General features: G+C 38.2%; 1 protein-coding gene across 3 annotated transcripts in view; it reads left to right on the plus strand.

Annotated features, from left to right (window-relative positions):
• The window catches only part of RIC1 (RIC1 homolog, RAB6A GEF complex partner 1), a 169,166-nt gene that overhangs the window by 138,470 nt on the left and 11,210 nt on the right, over positions 1 to 19,486 (plus strand). For all 3 annotated transcript variants that reach the window (XM_066368094.1, XM_066368093.1, XM_066368095.1), the window contains exons 12-21: positions 661 to 858; positions 6,520 to 6,558; positions 6,866 to 6,976; positions 7,769 to 7,858; positions 9,008 to 9,168; positions 10,700 to 10,838; positions 16,024 to 16,140; positions 16,610 to 17,338; positions 18,794 to 18,952; positions 19,041 to 19,177. In XM_066368094.1, coding sequence (XP_066224191.1) covers positions 661 to 858; positions 6,520 to 6,558; positions 6,866 to 6,976; positions 7,769 to 7,858; positions 9,008 to 9,168; positions 10,700 to 10,838; positions 16,024 to 16,140; positions 16,610 to 17,338; positions 18,794 to 18,952; positions 19,041 to 19,177 — 1,880 coding nt within the window. The remainder of the gene's footprint in view (positions 1 to 660; positions 859 to 6,519; positions 6,559 to 6,865; positions 6,977 to 7,768; positions 7,859 to 9,007; positions 9,169 to 10,699; positions 10,839 to 16,023; positions 16,141 to 16,609; positions 17,339 to 18,793; positions 18,953 to 19,040; positions 19,178 to 19,486) is intronic.

A 19,486-nucleotide genomic window follows, 5' to 3' on the forward strand; every position in this document is an offset into this window, starting at 1 on the left:
GAAATGTCTTATTTATCTAAATATCTTCAGAACCTGGCACAGTCGTTTGTGCTAATCAAGAATTTCCTAAGTGATTATTGAGTTATTCTGAACCAGGACTATGGACTTAAGACTGTTCTTCCTCCACCCCGTGGTTTAAAAGATCCTCCAGCATCATGTTATTTATCCCTGTTTTGATTCACCTCCTTCTTGCCATATGGGCACATGGCAAGCATCCACAGAAACTGACAAGACCTGTTTTCTTACCACCATTCATACGGTGGTAAGAAACGAATTTGTAAACTGTAGTTTATGAGTAGCTATGTTCAGTTTTCAGATGGAAAAAATCTCTCATAGCACTGCTGTATTGGAACAGTAATAAAAGATAATGCTGTAGCAGTTATAAGCCTGGACATGTTTTGGAATCTGTATGGTAAAATGACTTAAAATTTTCATTTACCCTGGGAAATAATCCTTAAAATATTACCTGTTCTTTCTAAATATAACAGTGCATGATATCATTTTGTAGTTGTGTCCTCTGTGAGGAAAATTAGCATTAAGATATATGGTACATTTCCTATAACAGAATTAAATTAATGTATTTACTTACTTTCTCCTACCTAATATTGAATTGTTTTTATTTCCTTCTTTGCCACTCTGCTTCCTTTTTCCCTCATCTAGAGTAACCAAGAGCAAGTGTTGCTTCAGGGGGAGGATCGATTGTACTTGAACTGTGGAGAGGCCTCCCAGACCCAGAATCCCAGGAGTTCTTCAGTTCACTCTAAACCCAGTCGGGAAAAGAGCTCGTTCACAGGGAGCAGTTTCGAGTCTCAGGGTTTAAGCACTTTACTTGGACATCGGCATTGGCATGTCGTACAAGTAAGTCTTCAGTGACTATTGACGTACTCCTTGGTAAGATAGTAGCTGGAGCTGATTTTAAAATATTTCCTCTGTTGCTTTAGAAAACTGAGGAACTTTTTAACATTTTTGACTTGTGTCTTTTCTGCTTTTCTGTATTGTTTTCTTGTCTTCTGCTTCCTTTCTTGCTACTTGATGTAGAGCATTTCCCCACCTGCTTTAAGTCCATTAGTAGTGAACTGTTTCAAAAATTGGAAGTTTTATGTTTTGCCCTCTTACTGAGCAAAACTTTTTGTTTTACTTCCAGCCTTTTTTTTTTTTTTTTTTTTGGTATAAATTTAGCTCTGTGGATTTGCATAGGCAAAAATTAGTGGTTTCATGGAAAGTAACAATATTGACTTAGTACCGTGTGCAGCAGCTGACCTTGTAATCCTAATAGGTACACATTGACATTAACTGCCAGACTTTAAACCAAAATTGCAGGCTTGTGGTCAGTGTAGAACCTTATTGTTAGTAATTTTATTATTACTTAATCTTGTTCCAAGTTATTTACTCATACATTTTTAGCAGTTTCTTGTAGTAATTCTGATAAATTGGCATTTAATATGAAAATGCTGAATTTTGATACAAAATAAAATAAATTTAGGTAAATCAATAAATTGAAGACTTTTTTTTTTTTTTAGATTTTACTTACTGATTTTACAGAGAGAAGCGAGGGAGAGGTGGATGGAGCAAGAAGTATCGACTTATAGTTGCTTCACTTTAGTTGTTCATTGATTTGCTTGTCATATGAGCCTTGACTGAGCAAGCCCAGGGTCTCTAACCAGTGACCTCAGCATTTCAGGTTGATGTTATATATACTGCACTACCGCAGGCCAGGCAAAAATTGAAATTTCTTGAAAGAAACTTTCATATACAGTTTCAGTCCTGAGTCTTTCTTTCCCCTTTTGATACCAAATGTCTTAGGTACATCAAGCCTATCCTGAAATAGTTTCTTTTAGTTTCTCTTTCCACAGTTCTTTGCCTTACTTCTACATTCTATTCTTTTCTTAGTTCAGCTCCCATGTTACTTTCAGTTAACTCTGAATGGCAATGATGATACAGAAGGATGGTCATGTGAAAAATCAAAGGAGGAATATCTTCTACATTGATGTGGTATACACGAAAATAAAGTGTATTTCATTTATATTAATAAATCCATAAAATCAAACAATGTGCATACCATTTTATAATTAGTAACAATTTTTAAATAAAACTTCATTGGCTACTTCCTTGACTAAAATTTTCCACTGCTCCCTTCTCTCCTATAGCCATTTCTCTGCTATTTTCATTTCCCCATACTTTGAACTATTCATTCTACACTGACCTAGCATCAATGCCAGTTCTGCCTAGCCAGGTCTGTGTTGCCAGAGAGCCAAGTAGAGCAGAGGATCAAAGAAGGTAGGTCTTGAACTCAAAAATCCATCAGGCAATAACAAAAATTGAATTTCCTTCCAGCTCAAAAATTCAGTGATTCTGTGATTCTTAGCCATCTTTGAAGCATCTTGTATTAAAATTCTGTAACACTGATTTTACAGCTTTAGACAAAGTAGGTACTAGCAAGATACTGTCATTCTGTTCATAAGATATATAAAATATTCAGAAAAGTGAGTTTGTTTAACTGCAGCTTTACCTATTTTTTTTCAGTTTCCTCAAAACTAATAAAAATAATGCCAGAGTTGTACTCCCAAAATAATTAAGTTAAAATAGACTCATAGAATTTCTAGAGAATTTCTAGAGAGAATTTCTAGAGAATTTAAAGATCATATAGTCTGACTAGATTTTATACATGAGGAAACTGAGGCTCAGGGAAGTTAGGTGACTTGCCTAAGGTCACATAGCAGATTAATGTTCTACTGATCTTTAGCATAATATAGATTAAAGTAACAGTCTAATCTATTTTAAAACCTGGGTACTAAATGTTGAATCATATAATATGCTGTTGATCTTGAGCTAAAACCTATTTGGCAATATGTTTACTTGGATATACTCTACATTTTGTTTGCTGGCATTCCAGCAATGTGAATCAATGCAGAGTTGTGGTGTTTTGATAGAGTGGTTTACAGTGTTCATATGATGCCAGTGCTTTACCTCTCAGGCTCTGTAGCGATTAGTAATGATTCTCTGAGGAAACAGGGGTATCCTGTTTAATTTTTTTTTTTTATTCAGTGAAAGGAGGGGAGGCAGAGAGACAGACTCCCACTTGCACCCTGATTGGGATCCATCCAGCAAGCCCACTAGCGGGTGATGCCCTGCCCTTCTGGGTCGTTGCTCCATTGTTGAGCATCTGAACTCTTCTTAGGGAGCATGGTGTGGGGGGAAGAGCGAGACAGGGAGGGGCAGAGAAGCAGATGGGCACTTCTCCTGTGTGTCCTGAGCAGAAATTGAACCTGGGACATCACATGCCGGGCCGATGCTCTACCACTGAGCCAACCTGCAAGGGCCTAATTCCTCCTTTTAACATATGCTCTCGTTTTAGGATAAGTGCCCGCATAGTTCATAAGAGTGGCTTTGTTTGTGTGATATATACTTTGTATGCTTTTTGTATAGCTTAGAATTCATCAGATGAGCTCCAACTAATTCTGCTGCTCTGTCTGTTCCTGATCTAGACTGCTGGATGTTTTGTTTGTTTAAGCCTTCTATCTTACATTTGTTATATTCTGGATCAGAAGATTCTGTTATGTTTTTTGCTTTAACTAAAACATCACGGCCCTGGCCAGTTGGCTCAGTGGTAGAGCATCGGCCTGGCGTGCAGAAGTCCCGGGTTCGATTCCTGGCCAGGGCACACAGGAGAAGCACCCATCTGCTTCTCCACCCCTCCCCCTCTCCTTCCTCTCTGTCTCTCTCTTCCCCTCCCACAGCCGAGGCTCCATTGGAGCAAAGATGGCCCAGGCACTGGGGATGGCTCCCCGGCCTCTACCCCAGGCGCTAGAGTGGCTCTGGTCGCAACAGAGTGACGCCCCGGATGGGCAGAGCATCGCCCCCTGGTGGGTATGCCGGGTGGATCCCGGTTGGGCGCATGCGGGAGTCTGTCTGACTGTCTCTCCCTGTTTCTAGCTTCAGAAAAATACAAAAAAAAAAAAATCACAAGTACATATTGGTTAGAAGCAGGGTTAGTAGCTGCTAGTAGAAATGGTGCTTGTTTGTTTAATTTGGTTTCCCTAGCTACACATTTAAACAGTTTTGAAAGTGGTTTATTGATAGATGGAGCACAAATAATGTGAAATTAAAAACAACAACAACAGTATCCTTGTGGTATTAGGGTATGTTTCTTCTTTGCCATTTATTTTAATACTTAATATTTTGTATAGTACAAACCTCTATTTCTGAAGGGTGCATGAATCATTATCATCTAGTGTTTTGAAATGTTGGTTTTATAGTTAACCAGGCTAACTATTTGGGAAGAGTAATATTCACAAAATGTGGGAGATAAACACCTACAATCTATTAGGCACTGAATTAGGGATGTAACCAGAGAGGACTTAGAAGGCTATTTTTGTTATAAATGATTTACTCTCATTCCTATGTACCAGATGTGGTATTTGGTACAAATCAAATCTTCTAAGAACAGGACTCTCACAGTCTGACTGGTTAGACAAAAGTAGTCTAGGCAGGAGACAAGGCTTTAGCCAGAATGACTTTAAGGGAAAAAATCATGTTCTCTGAGAGACCGAAGAACCCTAAGATGTTAAGATTAGAGATTCTATACTTTAGCACTCAGTTTCTCAGTGGTGTGGCATGACTTCTGTACCCTGAGTTTAGAGTCCTGACTTGTGTTTCTTCATTATTCATTAGCTGCCTCCTTTCTGCCTGCCATTCTTATTCTTGGAATTAGGGGTAGAGCTCAAAGTTCAGGTGGCACAGATCAGTAAAGGTGGCCTACTAGGGAAAAATAAAAGTTTTTGTTCTCATTTCATAGCATCTTCAGACACAAAACTGCATAAGAAATAAAGCTTCTTAAACTTACACTTTGAGTGTTGGAAATAAACCATTTGCCATTTGTGGCACCTCATACACTATTGGAGGTTAAAAGAATTTAAAAAAAATAATTTTTTTCCTACAGATATTCATCAGAATGTGATCATATGGTGAGAATTCACCTAGGTTGCCATGATTAGAAACTCTTCATGTTGGAATCCACTTTGGCAGTAAGATCCACTCACCCTTTACCCACCCAAACTTTTCATACTTATGAAAACACCAAGATAATAGGGGGAAGGGAATTCTTTTAGTGTCATGAGTGGCTAGCTCAGTTATAGTCCAGATATCCTTCTTCAAGTGACTTCTTCATACAAAAAAAGAATTTTGCTTACAGCCTCTTACAAAACTCAACTTTTATTTTGCCACCTGACCATTAACTTAGATTACTATTATTCTGGACTAATTTTACCACTTAGATTACCATTATTCTGGACTAATTTTACCAGTCATAGTGAATTTTATTAATTAGACTGAATGGTAGTACAGCATATATGTTGAGGTGCAAGTTAAGCATTCTTCAAGCATATATTGTGACAGTTATCGTTAATTCTGTAGGGTAGGCTTCCACAAACCAGTATAGGAGTTAAGAATTTTGTAATGTACTAAAAGCTATTAATTTATTTAGAATTTAGGTTGGTTTACTAGATAGTAAAGTCTAACAAATGGTTTTATAAATAAATTTTGTCATGGCTAATAAAGATATTTCAGCATATTATTTTTATTTGTTTATTTTTGTCTTTATATTATGCAAAAGAAATCTTACTGGATTTGATGACATTTACTTGGCTTTTTAATTTGGCCTTTTAAAAAAAAAGTGATACTTTTTGCTTTTAGTAAAATGAAAATAAATTTGAATAAATCAAAGGTTCTCTTACGCCAGGATCAGAAGATTCTTCCCTTGTTCTCTCATTCTGTTCATTTTCACTCCACATCCCTCCCTCCACCCATGCTCAGGAAAACAACTTAATCAGTAGGCTAGTAGAGAGGTGACAGTCTCTATAAAACTAGAATTTATTTAATCTACGTTGATATCTCAAAGGATTCATTAAGTTTAAAATTCTTGTTAGAGTGCTACAAAAATACTATATACAAAGATGTAAGACAGCACGAGAAGGTATTTTTACTACTTATGTTGCAGATAAAGAGTTAATATGTTATATATTAAAAGTTCTTATAAGTAATTTGAACATCCAAATAAAAAATAGTAGCTTATACCTAATCTTATATGTATAAGGATATTTGTTTAGAGATAGACCAGTGGTTATCCTTGAGCAATGATATAACAGGAGAATCTTATTTTGTACTTTGTACATTTTAATATTGTTTAAATTTTATAAGCTGTATTTCTTTTTTAATAAAAAAATTTAAAAATCATAAAAAGCAAAAACAAAACTTGCTGGGGCTCTAATTTTATTAGTAAGGTTGTTTGGGGGATATTTCGGATCAGCAAGCCCTGACTGAATTCATCTACATAGTTCTTGACTGCCCTCATGGGTGTTTCTGTAAAAACCTTTCATCCGTGTTGACTGAATGTTCCAGTTTTTGAAACAAATAAAAACAGTGTAGAGGAATAAAAGAGAAAAGCTTGATGTCTGCAAACTTATAATGAAATGATTAGGATATTTCAGAAGTCTTATCAAACTGATGTGTTGTTTTCTATAGATTTCCAGCACCTATCTAGAGAGCAATTGGCCTATACGGGTGAGTTATTATTTTGTTGGTGTTAACTTTCATTGACTAGCATTTGCTGCAAAAGACATTGTGGGAATTGAGCCTTTCAGGGAGTGCATTGATAAAAGTAAAAAGTTTTATACTTGATCCTTTGTGCATTATTAGTATATAACGTCTGTAGTCAAATGTAAGTTTATATAAATACACAGATTTTAAAATTTAGCATATTACACTTCATTTATTAATAGTCTATTTGCCTAGTGTAATACTAAGCTCTTTATATCTAATAAAGTAGATAGGTTTGCAAGGAAGAGATTTTAACTCTTTTTAAAATCAGTTTTCAGCTATTGATAAACTTGGACAGAATATTGCTGTGGTTGGCAAGTTTGGTTTTGCACATTACTCTTTACTCACCAAAAAATGGAAACTTTTTGGAAACATTACCCAGGTTAGTCTTTTTGAAATTAAAAACTGATTTTTCAAAGTATAAGACTACCATGTGAAATATCTACAATGTAAATCACTGTTTACTTATTTAGAGATAAAATTAAATATTAAAAAATGATGTTGGATTATGTCTAATTTTAATAAAATACTTGATGAAGGATTTTGTATTGAGATAGTTGGTTTGTTTTTAATTCTCCTTAAGCTCAGATACTAAAATTCATTAACTTGAGGATTTACTCTTACATTCAAGGTTGAGTTCATCAGCTATGAGCAGAATAAGTTTCTACAAAATTTGAGATCATTACCCTGCTTGTGTTGTCTGCATATGACATGAATAATTTGGGCAACATGCAAACAGATAGTTGAATTTTACATGAATCAACTAAGAGGAAAAAAGGAAATTAATTTTAAGATGCTTTCATATATGTTAGCACATTGATCTTCACGATAACCCAGTGAGGGCACTATTGTTACTTACCATTTTATATAAGAAATTAGGATTCCGAGTCAAGCAGCTGATAGATGATAAAGCCAGAATTTAAGCAAAGGTCTTTTAATTTGGGAACAATGATGCTGCATGGTACCCAGTTATTTTGAATGATGTATTTTCTGTCTTACAGGAATGTTTATTTTATCAGTAGAATATGAATCATTAATAAAGACCTCAGAGTGATGCTTAATTTGAAATATGAGACTAGAACAGAAATAACTTTGCTTTATCTGTTTAATTAGTGTATTGTTTATTACAAATTCAGGCAGCATAAAGTAATTTAAAAAATTTTTTTCTTTTAAGGAGCAAAATATGATTGTGACAGGTGGCTTAGCTTGGTGGAATGACTTTATTGTCCTTGCGTGTTACAACATAAGTGACCGTCAAGAAGAGGTAAGTTTTTTCCTTTCAAAAATAATAGTGTGCCTGACCAGGCGGTGGTGCAGTGGATAGAGCATCGGACTGGCATGCAGAGGACCCAGATTCGAGACCCAGAGGTCGCCAGCTTGAGCGCAGGCTCATCTGGTTTGAGCAAAAGCCCACCAGCTTGAACCCAAGGTCACTGGCTCGAGCAAGGGGTTACTCGGTCTGCTGAAGGCCCGCGGTCAAGGCACATATGAGAAAGCAATCAATGAACAACTAAGGTGTTGCAATGCGCAATCAAAAACTAATGATTGGTGCTTCTCATCTCTCTCCGTTCCTGTCTGTCTGTCCCTGTCTATCCCTCTCTCTGACTCACTCTCTGTCTCTGTAAAAAATAAATAAAATTAAAAAAAATAATAGTGTTATATTTTAAAGATATTAAGTGCTATTTTTAAATTGATTTTAGAGAGACAGGGTGGGTTGAGAAGCATTTATTTGTTGTTCCACTTAGATATGCAGTCATTGGTTGTTGCTTTTTGTATATACCTTGACTGGGGATTGAACCTGCAACCTTGGTGTTTCAGGACGATGCTCTAACCAACTGAGCAATCAGCCAGGGCAGTGCTATTTAGTTCTATATAAAAATAACATTGAAAAATAATAAAACTTTTTATTTTTTAATCAAGAATTAGGCATTTTTAGTTAATGGGATTTTCATTTCAGGTTAGTATGAAAAATTTTTAAAAAGGGATAATCAGGACTTCTAGATAACTTTTTCTAATGATTTTTAGCTGTTAGACATTTTCTACAAAATTTATAAATAGTAAAAAAAAAAAGTTAAAAACAGAAGTTGCTGCCCTTAGAGATTAATTTATTGATTTGTATGTTTATTTTTTGAGAAATTGCTGGTCTCCTTAAGTCAGGTCTAAATATTCAGGTCAAAATGGTGTCATCACAGTGTAGCCACAGTTTTGATTACATCATCTTTTGACTTTTTTGTAGAATGAACCTTCCCTGTCAGTGTAAACATTACCCATTTATTATTAATGCTCAGAATAGTCTTTTATTCCTCTTACTTGAAAAACATCAGTAGATAAATAGTGTATCTAAACAGGATGGATTTAATCATCCCTGGTGGGCATCTTATTTTCCAATTTTCTTTGTTTTTGTTTTCTTTAGCTGAGAGTTTACTTGCGAACGTCTAATCTGGACAATGCCTTTGCTCATGTCACCAAAGCACAAGCAGAGAATTTACTGCTTAGTGTCTTCCGAGATGTGGTGATAGTATTTAGAGCAGACTGTTCAATATGCCTTTACAGTATTGAAAGAAAATCTGATGGGTAAGTCCGCAGCATGTGAGAGTCACTTTTGCTCCTATGTATCATGTTTCCTCTGTAGTTTTCATTTTTCACAACAGTTAATTCTGATTTTATTTAGTGTTCTTTTGTTTGTTTCAGGAGTTAAAAAAAAGCAAGAAATTTTTGTGATATTCATATAGTAGTTATTTTTTAGCTACCAAAGTAAATAAATAAATAAGCCTGTGCTAACTTTTTCAGGTAATCTTACTAGATTCATTTGAAAAAAAATCTAGTGTGGGATGGAATAAACTATTTAGATACTGATATTTTCACAGCCTTGAAAACAAGTAGTAAGTAACTACTCAAGTATTCTAGGCACTTGGGGAAATTTATTCATTTTTAAACTTTTGGGTTTTTTTTTTTTTCTGTATTTTTCCAAAGTGAAAAGGACTGGGGGGAGGCAGTTAGACAGACTCCCGCATGTGCCCGACTGGGATCCACCTGGCATGCCCACCAGGGGGCGATGCTCTGCCCATCTGGGGCGTCACTCATGTTGCAACGGGAACCATTCTAGCGCCTGAGGTGGAGGCCATGGAACCATATTCAGCGCCCAGGCCAACTTTGCTCCAATGGAGCCTTGGCTGCAGGAGAGGAAGAGAAAGATAGAAAGGAAAGGGAGAAGCGTGGAGAAGCAGATGGGCACTTCTCCTGTGTGCCCTGGCCGGCAATCGTACCTGGGACTTCCACATGCTGGGCCAACATTCTACTGCTGAGCCAACTCGCCAGGGCCTGAAAATTTTTATTTATTGATTTTTCAACTGTCCAGGGCCTGAAAATTTTTATTTATTGATTTTTAGCAAGAGAGGAAGGGGAAGAAAGGGAGAGACAGGAACATCAATCCATTCCTGTATGTGCCCTGACCAGGGATCGAACCATTAACGTCTACGCTTCAGCACAATGCTCTAACCAACTGAGCTGTCCAGCCAGGACAACTTGGGGAAATCTATAGGACCACAGCTTCAGGAATTAGGAAGCATGTCCTCGCAGACTCACTTCTCCACCGAGCTGGATGGCTGTTGTCTGGGGTGGGGGAAACTGGCAGTCTTGTGCTATATTTGTCTTGGCATCTGGTTGGCTTATAGCATTTCGATCGTGCCTCCTGAGTTTTATTTTGCTCTCAGGTTTTTTGTTTGTTTTTTAAACAGCCATGAAGTGTATATTTGCTAAAGTAGCACAGTGATGGAGGTGTAATGTAAAAGTAAAAATTAAAAAATCTTACTAGCCTAGATAGAGCCCTCATCCTCAACTACCCAACTAAGCTATTCTTATAGCTTCTTCCCTAGCTTTTTCTTCCCTTTTATATCTTACTCCCCTTCTTTCTCCTTTATCTCCATGTATTCTTTAGATTCCTCAACCTTGTCTGCAGCTTAAAGGATACATAGGAAGGAGGGAACAATAAACAGAGGCATTTGGGTCCTTCATGAGTGTGAAACCTAATACTGTTGGTAGTGGGCTGGGGGGGCAGCCTTGCCAGCACTGTTGTTGAGGTGGGGGTTTCTTCTTCTTTTTGCAGTCCAAATACTACTGCTGGTATTCAGGTTCTTCAGGAAGTCTCCATGTCACGCTACATTCCTCACCCTTTCCTGGTGGTATCTGTCACTCTGACATCAGTGAGTACAGAGAATGGAATCACCTTGAAAATGCCACAGCAGGTACCATTCTATTATGAGCTCTTTAGAGTTTTCATCTCAGTTTTTTGTTTTTTAAATTGACATTGGGAACTATTTATTTGTTCAGTAAATACATACTAAGTGTCTGGAATTCTGGAATGTGCTATGTATGTAGCTGCTGAGTTACAGTGACAAGCTCAGTCAACACGGTTTCTGCTCAATAGTAAAGAAATAATTACATAAGTAATTATAATTGTGATGTGTATAAACAGAAAGTGGTACAGGTTACTCTAAGAGTGTATAACAAAGACCTGGCATAGTATAAACAAAAAGAGAAGACTTCAGTACCATTTCACTTGAAACTCGAAGAACAAGGGGTAGTTACCTAAGCAAAATGAGGAGCGGTGTTCTGGCAGAAGGAACAGCAGTGCAGAGGCCCATGGGTTAGAGAGAACACGACACATTCAGGGAATTGGGAGACTTTCAGAGTGAATGAAACATGGAATATCAGGATAGAATCCTGTTGATAAAACAGACTTCAGACTTTATCTTAAAGTCTTAAGTACATATTTTAAGCTGAGTGTTACTATATCTAAACTTTATAACATTTACTCAAAGTGTAAAAAGGAAAATAAACTAGAATAGGACAAAACTGGATGTAGAAAGAATAGCTGGGAGACCACTGTAATGATCTCGGTGAATTGTGTTAGTGGCCCAAACTTGGGCAGTGACAAGGAAGATGGAAAGTAGAATGAATATAAAGGTTAGAGGACTCCATCAGTTCAATATGAGGGAAGAGAAAGGATAGTGCCGTTTCTGGTTAAAGTATGTACTGGTGCCACCAGGTAGCATAACTTTTAGTCCAAGGCTCTTTCCATTATACCAGTGGTTTCCAAGCTTCATGTCAACAGGGAACCTATTTTCTTTTTCATGTTTTTTTAAAAATTGATTTTAGAGAGAGGAAAAAGAAGGGAGTGGAGATAGCAGGGAGCAGGAAACATCAACTTGTAATAGTTCTTGTATGTGCCTTGACTGGGCAAGCCTGGGGTTTCAAACCGGCGACCTCAGTGTTCCAGGTTGACACTTTATCCACTGTGTCACTACAGGTCAGGCTGGAACCCATTTTCATAGGAAAATTCTATATAGATTTGTCACCCTTGTCTGTTCAGTGTGTCCTTTGCTTCCTATTAAGACACTTTCATTAAACTCCTTTAAAATATAGGTCCAGTTTCCTCTGCAAACTATATTTCATGGTAGTCAGATAGTCCTAGTTGATAAAGTAAAGTTCTGTTTTACAGAAGAATTCTAGGTAAAAGATGTGAAAGGAATGTAAGAATTAAAGAATCACCTGAGGAAATAACTGATTCTGGCAATGGTTATTATTAGACAAAACTGTCTGACAAAAAGTTGGTGAGGAACTTTCCAGTGAAAGGATAAGGTGGTTATGCCTAAGTCTAATTAATAAATCTTATCACAAAAAGTGGGAGAACCAGAGGTAGCATGGTTTCTGGGGCAATGTGACATGAAGTTCTCATGAAGAATTACTACCAAAAACATTGAACCTTAATTGTATAGAGTCACCCTTCATTCACAGGAAATACAGGATATTTAGTTTAACACCACAAGGAAACGGTATAGAACATTCTGTAGGATAGCTACAAGTTGGTAACATGAGTGGGAGTGGAGGTAGGGAGAGGAAGAGGAGACTTTTCTAAGTAAGACTTGAGAGCTATAACAACTAAATGCAAGAAGTAAGTTCATTTGTATCCTGATTCAAACTAGCTATAAAAAGACACAGTTAAAACAAAGAGCCTGACCAGTGGTGGCACAGTGGACACTGAGGTCCCAGGTTCAAAACTCTGAGGTTGCCAGCTTGAGCGTAGAGTCACTGGCTTGAGCCCAAAGGTTCCTGGCTTGAAGCGCAAGGTCTCTGGCTTGAACAAGAGGTCACTGGCTCAGCTGGAGCTCCCCAGTCAAGGCATGTATGAGAAGCAGTGAACAACTAAAGTGATGCAACTATGAGTTGATGCTTCTCATTTCCCTTCCTGTCTCTCTCTCTACAAAATAAATATATTTGAATATGGAATGAGAGATAGCTCTAAGGAATAATTGTAAATTTTAGATGTGATACTGGCATTGAGATATAAGCAAACATTCATATGTATTTTAGAGATGCAGATTAAGTGTATGGGGTAAAATGGCATGCTGTCTTTAAAATATTTTGGCAAGCTCTGGGTGATAGCTCAGTGGATAGAGTGTTGGCCCAGTGTATGGACGTACGAGTTCAACTCCCAGTCTGAGCTCACAAGAGAAGAAACCATCTGCCTCTCTCCCACTCCCTCTCCTCCTTCTCTCCCTCTTCCCTTTGTGCAGCCAGTGGCTTGTTTTGAGTGTGGTGCCAGGCACTGAGGATAGCGCCATTGGTCCGAGTGTGTCAGCCTTAGGTGCTAATAACTAACTTGGTACTAGAGCATCGGCCCCAGATGGGGTTGCCTGGTGGATCCTGGTTGGGGTGCATGCGGAAATTGTCCTCACTATCTCCCCTCCTCTCACCTAAAAAAATAAAATACTTTGGCAAAATAAATTTTTAAAGAGGGATCAATGGAGCAAATACAACAAAATCTTGATAATTGTGAATCAGAATGATGGAAGTAGGGGGTTTGTTATACTATTCTCCATACTTTTAGTTATATTTGAAGTTTTCATATTAGGGAAAAAGGAACTCCTTGTATCTCAGCTATAATAGGCAATCAGTGGCATGAGTGGTGCTGGGTGCCCCATTTTCAGAGGGCCTTTCACAATGGGGTGTGTCTACCTTGGTAAAGAGCAGATTAGTAAATTGAAATGTAAAAGGAAACAGACTGATTTCATCTTACACAGAGGAAGACCCAGAGTGTTACAGCAAAGTTAACAGTGAGATGGCCTCCCTCATGAGAGTGAGCTCCTTTTCTCTGAAATTCCCAATGATAAGCATCTGCCAGGGATTTTTTAGGGTAAGAGGTGATGTGTAAGGTTCCTTCAGATTTAGTTTTCTGAGGATGATGGTACAGATAGTCCCTGCTTTTGCATTACTGTCGGTTTCTGAAAAGTTCATTGAAGTTGCCTGAGAATGCTGATGTTGTCAGCTGTTCTTACATACTGGAATATTACCAATAGAAAATGTTGAATGCATGGATACAGCTGAAGAAAAAAGAATTTGTTTTTTAATGAGCTTGTATGGAATAGCGTGGTGAAATTAAATTCCCAGAAACTCAGAAGTGGTTAGTATGAACATTAGTCATATTGTGGTGAAGCAAAGTAAATGCTCTTAAGGTATTCGCTGACTTTGTCCCTTTGCCAATCCACCTATTGTTTGATTCTTGTGTTTGGATGTTCGTTTTTCTTTTTTTTCTCCTGTCTGCTTAAATAATTCTACACGCCTCTTACATTTTCACTTTTCCTGTTATTTGCTGTTTCTCATGTGTTTTATGGCAGAAAATTAAATTGTTGATTTTCATGTCATGATGCTGAATGGGGAACTGAAGAATTCTTTCCAAATCAAGTTCTTGAACTTTGTGACAGGTGCTTGGACATTTGTGTGTTTTATTTTTAAATTTCTACTTCTTTATAAATTAACAACAGTTCATATGATGCTTATCACCTCCCTACATGTGGTCTAAAGCAAAAATGAATGACAGAGTCCATGAATCTTTGGACCCTTTTGCCATTTCTTTACACACAGTCCCTAGTAATGTCTGAGAGTAGTACAAAAGAGCATTTTGCCTAACTGTGTGTTTTGCAAATAGAATACATAGGGTGCCTAAATGACCCTGACAGCAGGTAGCAAGTATCAAAGCTGGAACATAATCCTAAGTCTTCTGAATAATCATCCTTTCCTTCCTAAAAATGTTTTTTCTTTGGTTTATGCGACGTTGTGCTCTCTTGTTTATCTTCTGGCCTTCAAAAGTATAGATGATAGTAGCCCTGGCCAGTTGGCTCAGTGGTACAGCATCGGCCTGGCGTTCGGGGGACCCGGGTTCGATTCCCGGCCAGGGCACATAGGAGAAGCGCCCATTTGCTTCTCCACCCTCCCCTTCCTCTCTGTCTCTCTCTTCCCCTCCCGCAGCCAAGGCTCCATTGGAGCAAAGATGGCCCGGGCGCTGGGGATGGCTCCTTGGCCTCTGCCCCAGGCACTAGAGTGGCTCTGGTCGCGGCAGAGCGACGCCCCCTGGTGGGCAGAGCCTCGCCCCCTGGTGGGTGTGCCAGGTGGATCCCGGTCAGGCGCATGCAGGAGTCTGTCTGACTGTCTCTCCCCGTTTCCAGCTTCAGAAAAAATAAAAATAAATAAATAAATAAAAAGTATAGATGATAGCCTTCTGCTCTTTCATTCCTGTATACTTTGCCTCAGAAAACTCATGTTTCCTTCAGTTTACCAACCTCGCCATTATGGTTATGATTCTGGAATAATCATCTGGTTCAGTCATTCTCAACAATATTTTTACTTGAAAGTCTTAAGGTTCTTTCAAATTTAATAGGCAACAAAATAAAACTCCAGTTTTTCCTCCTGATTTCTCCTAACATCTATTTTTCTATTGGTAATAACATCAACTTCTCTAGCTCCTCACCTAGATTTGACACCCTGAAATCATCTTTGATTCAATTCTTTTTCTGCCCCTTATGTATAGCATACTATATTATAGTAAGCCTTTGTTTTTTTAGATTCCTCTTCCTCTTTACAACTAAAGGTCTGTTATCATTCATTCTTCTCATAATACCCCTAATCTAGACATATGGCTCTCACTTTCCCAAAAGAATTATTCTTTCCTATCCATGTCATTTACAGTGCATTCTTCAACTAGAGTACCAAGCCTTTTCCTTCTACCCACGTATGTCTTCTTCATCCTTCAAGCACCACCTCATCCTTTAAGTCTTCTCTAGCTGTGCCACCTAGATCACTGAAGTGAACTCTTATTTTTATATTTCTGAAGTTCTTAGGTTTTCCAGTATAGTTCAGCTCTGCCCTCAATTTTATGTGCATTTGCATTGTTCAGTTAATTGTTGTGTTAAGTATTTCCTGCCCTAGCCAGATGCTCCATGTGATACACTCATAGACCCTAACAGAATGGCTGTGCATAGAACACACTCAGTAAATATTGTTGGCCATTTAACCTGTAGACATAGGGATTGGGGCAAAACTGCTGAAAACATACCTATCAGTTAGTGTGAATTCAATTTATTTTTCTTTCAGGCTCGTGATGCAGAGAGCATTATGCTGAATCTTGCAGGACAGCTCATCATGATGCAGAGGGACAGATCAGGCCCTCAGATCCGGGAGAAGGACAGTAACCCTGGCCAAAGGAAACTTGTGAGTCAGGTGCAGGCCATTTAGAACATGAAGAATGTGTAACATTAGGGTAAAGGAATGAAAGACTTTAAGAGGAGAGTATTGTCTTGTGTTTGGAAACTGAGAAAGTATATAAAACTAGTCTTAAGCCTCTGGGTATAGGACTATTAGTGAAGGGTGAAAGATAAGGTCCTGAAGTGGTAATAAAATGTCCCATACTCCAGATGTTACTGCTTAGGCTTTATTTCCACATTCTCATGGGAAAATAGTGTAAACTGGTGAAGTTCATAGATTTTGTTATGTTTTAAGATTTTAATGCACACACTCTGAAAGGCCAGGGTACTACTACTAGTAACTCTAATTCTAAATAAATTACCTTACTTTTCCCAATAAGTTGTACTCTCATTTTGAAAAACTTAAGGAACTAGTATGTAGGAACTTAGCCTACAGATTTAATAGGAAAAACTGATTCTTGTCTCTCCTTTTCCAGCTGCCATTCTGTCCTCCTGTTGTTCTAGCCCAGTCTGTTGAGAATGTGTGGACTACATGTCGAGCAAATAAACAAAAGCGTCACCTTCTGGAGGCCCTCTGGCTGAGCTGTGGAGGAGCAGGGATGAAAGTCTGGCTCCCTCTCTTCCCGAGGGATCACCGCAAGCCCCATTCCTTCTTGTCCCAGCGGATCATGCTGCCTTTCCACATCAACATTTACCCCCTGGCTGTTCTGTTTGAAGATGCATTAGTCCTTGGTGCTGTCAATGACACTTTGCTCTATGATTCTTTGTACCCTCGGAATAGTGCTAGGGAGCAGCTGGAGGTGCTCTTCCCGTTCTGTGTAGTGGAGAGAACCTCTCAGATCTACCTCCACCACATTCTGCGTCAGCTGCTGGTCAGGAATCTCGGGGAGCAGGCTCTGCTCTTAGCCCAGTCCTGTTCCATGTTACCCTACTTCCCGCACGTGCTGGAGCTCATGCTCCATGAAGTTCTGGAGGAGGAAGCTACCTCACGGGAGCCCATTCCCGACCCTCTGCTCCCCACCGTGGCAAAGTTCATCACCGAGTTCCCCCTCTTCCTGCAGACAGTTGTTCACTGCGCCAGGAAGACTGAATATGCCCTGTGGAATTACCTTTTTGCAGCTGTTGGAAACCCCAAGGACTTGTTTGAAGAATGTTTGATGGCTCAGGATTTGGACACAGCTGCCTCTTACCTTATTATCTTACAGGTACCAGCCCTCTTCTTACAAAGATACAAGAATTAATAAGCTTAAACTTTGGGAAAAAAAGAAATGTCCTGTTTGGGCACTGTGATTGTATTTACAGTTCAGTTTTCTGTTTAGCTGATATCGTCCCTTTTGAAGAACTCAGTCTTATCAAATGACAGAAAGTTTCTCTGAATATCATAAAGTAACAATGTAGAGCTTTTAAAATCCTGGTTGTCCATTAACAGGCCTAAAACAGATTGAGTTTACAATATTTTGAGTAATATTGAAGGACTGTATTACTATATGTATTATAGCACATAGGTATAACACGCACATATTACATAAGAAACGAAGAATTATTTTGAATATTACTGGATTTATCCTTAACAATGTGGAATTGATGAAGTGATTCTAATTATAGCATGGGTCCTAACAGACCACCTTACATTAGTTTCCACATAGCGAGTTAAGATTCAGGCCTGTCACAGTAATTAATCTGATAGAGATTTTTCTCAGAATAATGTATTCTTTGAGACTACTGAAAATTTGCTTCATTATATATTTGACAGAAGTGCTTGATAGTTTTTATTCCTGTCAGTCTGATACGGATTTGATAGGGTACACTTAAAGTATCTTTCAAATGACTATAAAGTTGTGCTCACCGATGTGAGAAGCTAACCATAAGTGTGGTTGGAAACTGCCTGGACTAGATTTCCTGTCTGCTATTTGCTTCATGGTAACTGATTGAAACCAGAGGAAATCGAGCTGAGGCTGGATGGCTATGAAATTCTGATTCCTTAGTTAGTTCTAAAGAAAAAACCACAGAATCATAAAAATAGAAACAGATTAATGCAGCTGCTTTTTGTTGTAGGTCACTACTTAGACTTTCAGTGATCTCCAAAGCAGTGGAATTGGAAACTTTTCTTCCCTCAGAATTCCTAGGTTTCTGTGCATTGTCAGATAATAAATACAATTAAACTTGTCTATTAGGTACCTTTCCATGAAGGTCAGGGCAGGTTAAGTTTGTGGAAGAATTATTTAGGATGCTATTTGTATAGCAATACTACATACCACTGTCCAAAGCAAAGATTTTTTTAAGTCATATTCTCAAAAAACTGTCACAGGAGACAAACCTGAGAGCTTTTTTGGAGTCTGGCAAACCTAGATTTATATTCTTGCTTCAACAAGTTACTTAACTCAGTTTCCTCATCTGTAAAATAGAAATGATATATCTATTTACAGATTCACTAGGAGAAATGAAAGAAAGAATATATGTAAGGTTAATATAGTGGGAGTTCAATAAATAAATCACAATTTATATTACAGCGGCAGAGTATTTGATTTACTTTTTCTTATATGGTACTTTTTAATGCTCCTTTTTATTTTACTATTAAACTGTCCCCTACAGTGTTGCAGCTCAGAGCTTTCCAAAGTATTCGCAGTATAAAAGGAATGCTTCTCTTCCTTGGTTTTTAGAATATGGAAGTCCCAGCAGTAAGTCGGCAACATGCCACCCTTCTGTTCAACACAGCCCTGGAACAAGGCAAGTGGGACTTATGTCGACACATGATTCGATTTCTTAAGGCCATTGGCTCTGGAGAATCTGAGACACCTCCATCCACACCTACAGCTCAGGTTAGTTGCAAAGTTGCACAGCTTCTCTGGGCCGTATACCCATGTGGCATCTTTCTCTAACTGTACTGCTCATTGTATGTACTCCTAGGAACCCAGTTCAAGCGGTGGATTTGAATTCTTCAGGAATCGAAGCATCAGTTTATCCCAGTCAGCTGAAAATGTACCTGCTAGTAAATTCAGCTTACAGAAAACACTAAGTATGCCATCTGGTCCTTCTGGAAAAAGGTAAAAGAATAAAAAGCTGTTTCTGCTTTTAGGACATTCTGTGACACATTGCATTTTAGGGCATTTGTAAAGTCAGATCTCATGAAAACAACTGCTTGATCCAGTTTCTGTCCAATGAACAGAAAGCTTAGAGACCACACAAAAAGATTTTCTTTTTTCTTCCTCCTAAGTTCACTTCTTTATTTTTCTTTTCCAAGTTGAGAGGAGAGGAGATAGAGAGAGATAGAGAGGCAGACTTCTGCATGTACCCCGACTGGAATCCACCTGGCAACCCCCCAGGTCTGGGACCATGCTCACAACTGAACTATT

This window comes from Saccopteryx leptura, chromosome 2, assembly GCF_036850995.1.
Source record: "Saccopteryx leptura isolate mSacLep1 chromosome 2, mSacLep1_pri_phased_curated, whole genome shotgun sequence".
In the NCBI taxonomy this organism is placed as follows: domain Eukaryota; kingdom Metazoa; phylum Chordata; class Mammalia; order Chiroptera; family Emballonuridae; genus Saccopteryx; species Saccopteryx leptura.